Here is an 8,254-nt window from a genome sequence, read left to right on the forward strand (position 1 = left end):
GTGCAGAGTACCCACCCTTTTTGGAGTCCTTAGAGGGAGTGCTGGAGAGCTCCATTATTCTGCTGGGGGAGTTCAATGCCCATGTGGGCAATGACAGTGAGACCTGGAAAGACGTGATTGGGAAGTGCACCGTCAACACTGTGTATAGTGGGGATGGGGTGCTGCTGATCTCAATTCGGGATGTTGTGAGTTGTTGGGGAGAATACTTCGAAGACCTCCTCAATTCCACCAACATGCCTTCCCATGAGGAAGCTGAGTCTGGGTGCTCTGAGGTGTGATCTTCTACAGTGATGAAAATAAGTAGTGGAACACCCTGCTATAAGACAAGTTCTCCCACTTAGAAATCATGGACAGGTCTGAAATTTTCATGATAGGTGCATGTCCACTGTGAGAGACATAATCTAAAAGGAAAAATGTGTGGAGTTGTACAATTTTGTCTCTGGTGTCTTTGGACAGCTCTTTGGTCTTGGCCATATTATACGTTTGAGTCTTACTGATTGTATGGGGTGGACAGGTGTCTTTATGCAGCTAACAACCTCACACAGGTGCACCTGATTCAGGATAATACATGGAGTGGAGGTGGACTTTAAAGGGTGGACTAACAGGTCTTTGTGGTTCACAATTCTAGCTGATAGACAGGTGTTCAAATACTTATTTGCACCTGTATCACACAAATAAATTGTTAAAAAAAAAATCATACATTGTTATTGCTTGATTTTTCTTTTTAGATTATCTCTCTCACAGTGGACATGCACCTATGATGAAAATTTCAGACCTGTCCATGATTTCCAAGTGGGAGAACTTGTAATATAGCAAGCAGGGTGTTCCAATACTTATTTTCTTCACTTTAGAAGATCACACCTCAGAGAACCCAGACTCAGCTTCCTCATGGGAAGCTGTGCTGGTGGAATTGAAGAGGTCCATCCCCACTATACACAGTGTTGACGGTGCACTACTTCCCCCTCCTGAGATGCCGGACAGTCGACCACAATTTCCTAGAAGCCGTCCTGAAGTCGTTCTCCAAGGCCTCACCGAACTCCTCCCACAGTGTGGGTGTGGAAAAGCCTCAGCGACCACCGAAGCTGGATTCTGCTTGGTCAGCTGGTACCTGGGCTGAAAACGCTCGATAAGACTCCTTCTCCAGCTTCACAGCAACTCTCACTGTTGGTGTCCACCAACGTGTTCCGGGGTTGCCGCCACGACATGCACCGACCATCTTACGGCCACAGCTCTGGTCCGTCACCTCAGCAATGGAGGTGCGGAATGTTGTCCACTCTGACTCAATGTCCTCCGCCTCCCGTGGAATGTGAGCAAAGTCCTTTTGGTGGTGAGAGTTGAAATTCCTTTGACAGGGGACTCTGCCAGCCGTTCACAGCAGACCCTCACAATACGTTTGGGCATGCCACGTCGGACCGGCATCTTCCCCCCACCACCGGAGCCAACTCACCACCAGGTGGTCATCAGGTGACAGCTCCGCTCCTCTCTTCACCTGAGTGTCCAAGACATGCGGTCGCAAGTCTGATGACATCACTACAAAGTTTATCATCAAACTGCGGCCTATGGTGTCCTGGTGCCAAGTGCACATGCGGATATCCCTATGCCTGAACATGGTGTTCGTTATGGACAATCTGTGATGAGCACAGAAGTTCAATAACAGAACACCACACGGGTTCTGATCGGGGGGACCATTCTTCACAATCACGCCCTTCCAGGTCTCACTGTCATTGCCCACGTGAGCATTGAAGTCCCCCAGCAGAATGATGTCCAGGCAAGGGAAACCGAGATCCAACATTCGCACTCCTCATAGGAGTTTTAGAGATGTACATTGTCTGGCCCCTCACCTAGGACCTTTTTGCCACGGGTGACCCTACCAGCGGCGTGAAGCCCCAGACAACTTAGCTCCTAGGATCATCTAGACACACAAATCCCTCCACCACAATATTGTGATAGCTCGAGAAGGGGGACTTGGCTACTCCAAAACTCAATTTTTTCTTTTTTTTTTTAAAGCAATTCAGAGGTAGACTCGCTGGTGTGTTTCAGATTGTTGTCCTGTTTAAGGGCACAGACTCAAATGGTTTACAATCATGCAGCAGAGCATTTGAATTTGAGGGCACGAACTGATGGCTGGTTGTTCTCCTCCCAGATTTTCTGGTCGACAGCAGAATTCATTGTTCCTTCAACCACAGCAAGTTATCCTGGTCCTGAGGTAACAAAGCAGCCCCAGACCATCACATTGCCACTACCATTCTTCACTGTCGGCATATTGTTCTTTTTACCATTTTTACGCCAGATGTAACGGGCCGCACGCCTTCCAAAACGTTACATTTTTGACTTGTCATTCCACAGAACGTTTGTCAAACAATCTTGAGCAGGGGTCGGGGAACCTATGGCTCGCGAGCCATACCTGGCTCTTTTGATGGTTGCATGTGGCTCACAGAGCCCATCATAAAGACATACTGTACGTGATTTCTGTCGTGCAGGCAACACAAATGACGCCCAGACAGTTTGTTCTAGTGGGGTCGACGTAGTTTGTGGCAGTCGATGTCAGCAGGCGCAGAAGGGTTGAACGCCGATCGGGTAACTAATTATGGAAACGCTTTTGCAAAAGGTTGCTCAAAGAAAAAAAAAAGACAAGGAGTAGCAATGTTTTCAACAAAGTGGACAGCCTTTGTGGAGAGAGACGGTTCTACTCTGTCTAAATTCAGAGATGGAGACTATGCAAAGTGTTGGTACTTGATGTTGCCAATAGACATTTTGACAACTTCGCATCAAGACAAGCTAATCACATTAATAAAAGACATGGCTTTGTCTGCAAGAACTGTTCACCATCGTACCAGCATGAGGCCAAATCAAATTCAATTACATTCACAATGAATGAATGGAAGTCTCAACGCCTGTATGATGCTTAATCTAACGGCATATGAAAATGACTAAATTTTTCAGCAAAACAATGTAGCACCAGAAGTCGCATTAATGGTAAGAAGTACTTTTGTCATCATTGATTAGCAACAGCGTAATAATGTTATTTAAAATAATTCAGAGACTTATTGTACTCTAAAAGTGTTGGTATTACATAAGTCCACAAATACACTTGTACTTACTGTAGTTTTGAAAATACTGTATGGCTCTTTTGAAATTACATTTTAAAATATTTAGCCTTTATGGGTCTCTCAGTCGAAAAGGTTCCTGACCCCTGCCTGGTCTTAAGGATCATCAAGATGTTTTGTTGGCAAATGTGAGATGACACTTTGGATCGTTTGCAGACAGCAGGGGTTTTCACCTGGGAACTCTCCCATGGATGCCATTTTTGGCCAATATCTTTCTTATGTAAAGCCATGAACACTGACCTTACCTGAAGGCTGCAGATTCTTTAGATGTTGTTTTAGGTTCTTTCGTGATTTCCTGGATGAGTCGTCGTCGCATTCTTAAGAGTAATTTTACATGCTCATCCACTCTGTGGAAGGTTTGTCACTGTTCCCAAATTTCTCCATTTGAGGATATTGGCTCTGACAGTGCTTGGCTGGAGCACCCAAAGCCTTGTAAATGGCCTTGTAAACTTTTCTTTTTTATTTTTTCTTATTTCTTCTTGAATATCTTTGGATCATGGCACGATGAATTGGTTCTTGAGATCTTGTAGCCTACTTCATGTTCTCTGACATTCTCCATCCATCCATCTTCTACCACTTCTCCAGGTTGGGTCACGGGGAAAGTAGCTTCGGCAGGGAAACCCAGACTTCCCTTTACCCAGCCACTTCTTCCAGTTCTTCCGGAGGGATCCTGAGGGATTCCCAGGCCAGCCAAGAGACAGTCTCTCCAGTGTGTCCTGGGTTGTCCCCAGGGTCTCTTTCCATTGGGACATGCCCGGAACACCTCACCAGGGAGGCGTCCGGGAGGCATCCGAATCAGACATTCTCTGACATTCTATTTAAGTGATTCCTTGATTCATCAAGTATGGTGGTCATCAGGTTTGGGTGTGGTTTGTGAAATTGAACTCACCTTTCCCAAATCTGTCGTTAGCTTGTGGGGGGAAGATGTGGGAAATTTCTTTTTCACAGCGGGTCGTTAAGTTTTGGATCCTTTTGTGCCTCTGTTAATTGAATTGTCACTTGAAAACTTATTTTAGTATTTCTGTGGGTTGTCTCTGAGTGATATTAAAATTGGTTTGATGATTTGAAACCCTTTTGCGTGATAGACATGCAGAAAAAAAAATCAGGAGGGGGCAAATTCATTTTCATGGCACTGTATATGTTATAGGGATATACATTTTTAATCGGCATTTGTCTTTTTTTTGGCTGGCAGGTAGGTACACCAAAAGGGGGGGGGGCTGCAAAAAAAAAATGGTTGTGATCAAGTATTAGTGTTTGCATAAATGACACATTGGATTTTGTGGTTTGCAATTGGAATTCAAATCATGCAGAATGTGACCTTGTGTTTTGTTTCATATTGACATTTGTTCATTAGTGTTGCAAGTAGCCATAAATAATTTTCTGGTGTGAAAACAAAATATTTTCAAGAGGAAAAATGAGAGTGACTGAGGCATGTCTAACAAATGCAGGGCAGAATAATAAAATTGATCCAACTGCAAGTGAGAAAATTAAATCTGCCAATACACGAACATCTACTCAAGCTGATTCAAGAGGGCCTTCAATGTGACCCTAGCCCCCTTAGTTCCACCCAAAGCTAGGCGTTGTGAATCAACCCCTACATCAAATGCAAGGGAGACAGGGCAGGAGAGAGGAACAAAGAGAACATCAACTGTAGAGGAGGAGCACAATGGAAAAAAAACGACGCAAGGATAACCACTTACCAATTCGTATTCATCAAAAAGCTGAATCAGTGAAGGAGGGATAAAAGTATGGAATCCTTGCAAGAAGGCATTTATTTGAGGCTGGATCGCCCTTGTCATTCTCAGCTCAGTCACTAGCTGGACATACTCAGCCTGGAAGACACGGGCACAGAGATGAACACACAGACACAAAGATTGAAGCCTTTGGAAAATGTAGCCAGACGAGAAAAAAAACCCAAGTCTCACTGTGGTAACTTCACACAGCTCAGCAATTTATAGTACAGCACCATCAACAGAAAATAGTAATGGGCATGTTACAAGTACATGTCATACAAAATTAGTTCACCACTTGGCTTTTTCATCATCTCAAAGTTTGATTTTGATCGCCTTTGATTTTATTTTGTCAACAATAATGTACTAAAATATTAAAGAAATGAGGAACAAAGAGCACAATCACTGAAAAAAAAAAATTAAAACATTATCGTATTAGTAGAATTATACAAAAATTGAATTATTTTTCCATCCATCCATCCATTTTCTTAGCCGCTTATCCTCATGAGAGTGACGGGAGTGTTGGAGCCAATCCCGGGTGTAAACGGGCAGGAGGCGGGGTACACCCTGAAGTGGTTGCCAGCCAATCGCAGGGCACATCGAGACAAACAGCCCCACTCACAATCAAACCTAGGGGCAATTTAGAGTGTCCAATTAATGTTGCATGTTTTTGGGATGTTGGAGGAAACCGGAGTGCCCGGAGGAAGCCCACGCAGGCACGGGGAGAACATGCAAACTCCACACAGGCTGGTCCGAGATTGAACCCGAGACCTCAGAACTGTGAGGCCAATGTTTTCCATCTGAGCCACCGTGCTGCTTGAATTGTTTAATCACTCATGATTTATGATAAATAGAGAAACAATTCATGAACATTTTACAATTAGGCTTATTCTCAATGTATATGTAATTAATTAGGATTGCCTGAATGCCCTTTCCCTACTCAAAGCTTTGTTTGAAAAAAAAAAAAAAATTGTCCTTCTCATATGCAGCATTTTAGAGTGAATTTTTTTTCCACTGTGTTTGTTAAAAAAACTAAACGTCATCTTAATTAACAACTGCGCTGCAGTTGATGGGTAACCCAGCCATTTGCACACCAGCCTGCCACTTTGTATATCTGGTTAACCACTGAACCTTATTTTCTTGAGTCACAACAATGCTTGTGCCTCCCAGTTTGAGTGGCACTTCCTCCATGGCACCAAAGACGTCTGTTTCCACAGAAAAAGTGAGCTCCAGACCCAGATCACTGATGTCATTGTCCAAGATCCACTGCAGGTTCTTAGCATACTCTGGATCAATGGATGACACATCTTGATAGTTCACTGGGATTCCTGTAACAGTCAAATGGATATATGCCCGCAGAAACAATGTGGATTTAGACATTTATATGACTGCAACCCTTCCAATAAAAGTATGTCAACATTCTATTAGCATTAGGTGGGCTGGAGGGAAGTACCATAGGTTGACCTGTAGGCTGAAATAGTTAACGTTCTGACAGTGACAAATGCCGCAGTAATAGGGATGTAAACAGGGAAGTAAAGTTGAATGAATGATACATGGTGGTTTGGTTTAAACTAAAAATATCCTAAAGTTACACACACATGAAGAAATTTGAACCGTATCGGACATGTCCAAGATTACATGACCCCGAGCCTCTTGCACTTCAAAACAGATTCACATTTTGTTAGAGTGGAAAGAAACAAGCTTGTGGAGAGTTCTTGCAATCTTAGAAGTATGACGGATACCGCTATTTTCCGAAATCAGTATTAGAGTATCATATTGTGGAATTCCTTTTACCCAGGATGTGTTTGTAGAAGGAGCGGGTGAAATAGATATTGACCAGCTGCCTGTGAAACAGCGCCAAACCCAAGATCTGGCCTGCAAATCTAAAATAGTTAAGGTGGTCTGGATTGACTGAGGAGTTACTGTTGGGCTGGAAAGTGGTACCTGGAACAAAGTGACCACACAAATACACATTAATTCAGAAAAAAAAAGTGTTTTAATATTACAGACAAGGGAATTCAAGGTAAACACTGTGTACCATCAGCTGATTGCGTGAAGAGAGCGTAGTCTGGATTTATTATTTCATTTGAGAGGATGTCAAACCATTCCCGAACAACACCCTGACCCTGAAAGATAAACAAGACAGACATATCTCTGGCAATATAGATTCACTGTTGATGAATCATCTCATAGCTGAGGTCAAGAAAATGTTCTCTCTCCCCTCGAAAAATAAAAAACACAAAAGACAAAAAAAAGGCCTAAAATCCTACCATCCCCTCCTCGCCATGAAAGCGGACAGCAATCCCTTGCTTCAGTTTTTCATTGGTGGACTTTGAAACCATCTCACAGCTACTCCGAAATATTGAGTCTGATAACAGGATTCCAAAATGGGTTTTGGATTAAATGTAAGAATAGAGGAAACACACACACCAGACAATTTTGAGATACCCTGACAAGAAGTTTGACAAAAAAATCTACCTTTATGATGTGTTTCTGTGTTTCCTCTCTTAAGATGTAAAAAAAAAAAAATCTGAGAAACATCTCAAGAATGATGCAGTGCAATTTTACAACAAACTACAACCACAAGAATGAAGGTGTGAAAGGAATACATCCCTGACAGTCAACAAAAACTGAGATGATCTTAACAAAGGTAGAAAGAATGATAATGTCCGTGAAAAGTGAAAATATCATTTGCTGACTATATTGAAAACACAGCTCGCATGGCTATCACCCCTCACAGAAATATTTTCTTGCAGTATGTGCTCAAACATATTTAGAGTGAGCCACAGGCTGTGTGCTGCTGTGTAAAAATAAATTGTTAACTTTCCATGATGTTCCTTTATGTGGACCCACACACAACAAAGTCAGCCTGCTAGCTTAATGGCCTGCAGATCGGGCGTCACCATTATCCTGTAAATTACCATCTCAATCAGTTTCATGTCACGTGTTGGTCTACATAACATCAGCCAAGAAAGGAGGGAAGGACAGTTCTAAGTACTTAAGATGTGGAGCAGGGCAAACGGATGCCAGTAAGCCCTTGGTTTTGACCATGCCCCCAAAATCCAGACAAGTAAAATGTTGAAAAAGTTTAATCCTATACCTCAATAGTTTAGAACTAAATTGTTCTGTCTTTTTAAGCACTTCAAACACATTTGTTTAGAAACATCAATGAAATCACTTTAGAGGGTCTATAAAATCCCTTGCGTTAAATTTGTTTCTTTACTCACTTGTGGTCACAACAAAGGAGAAGCCTCATAGCAAAACACTTGTATTTCATTGGGGTAAATATTTATACGTGCACCTCGATGGATGAGCAAGATGTCACTCTCATTGACCGGGCGATGAACCATGTCTGAGTCTGGCTGTCCTGCCAGTAGATGCTCGTAGAACCACTCACACCTATCCTTGAAAGGCTGA

General features: G+C 42.7%; 1 protein-coding gene across 9 annotated transcripts in view; it reads right to left on the reverse strand.

Annotated features, from left to right (window-relative positions):
• The window catches only part of hace1 (HECT domain and ankyrin repeat containing E3 ubiquitin protein ligase 1), a 128,689-nt gene that overhangs the window by 23,954 nt on the left and 96,481 nt on the right, over positions 1–8,254 (reverse strand). For all 9 annotated transcript variants that reach the window (XM_061818937.1, XM_061818940.1, XM_061818936.1 and 6 more), the window contains 6 exons: positions 8,139–8,250; positions 7,108–7,205; positions 6,876–6,963; positions 6,632–6,781; positions 5,969–6,165; positions 4,808–4,939 (listed from right to left, as the gene is read on the reverse strand). In XM_061818937.1, coding sequence (XP_061674921.1) covers positions 4,808–4,939; positions 5,969–6,165; positions 6,632–6,781; positions 6,876–6,963; positions 7,108–7,205; positions 8,139–8,250 — 777 coding nt within the window. The remainder of the gene's footprint in view (positions 1–4,807; positions 4,940–5,968; positions 6,166–6,631; positions 6,782–6,875; positions 6,964–7,107; positions 7,206–8,138; positions 8,251–8,254) is intronic.

The sequence above is a fragment of the Syngnathoides biaculeatus genome, chromosome 5 (genome assembly GCF_019802595.1).
Source record: "Syngnathoides biaculeatus isolate LvHL_M chromosome 5, ASM1980259v1, whole genome shotgun sequence".
NCBI classification, from domain to species: domain Eukaryota; kingdom Metazoa; phylum Chordata; class Actinopteri; order Syngnathiformes; family Syngnathidae; genus Syngnathoides; species Syngnathoides biaculeatus.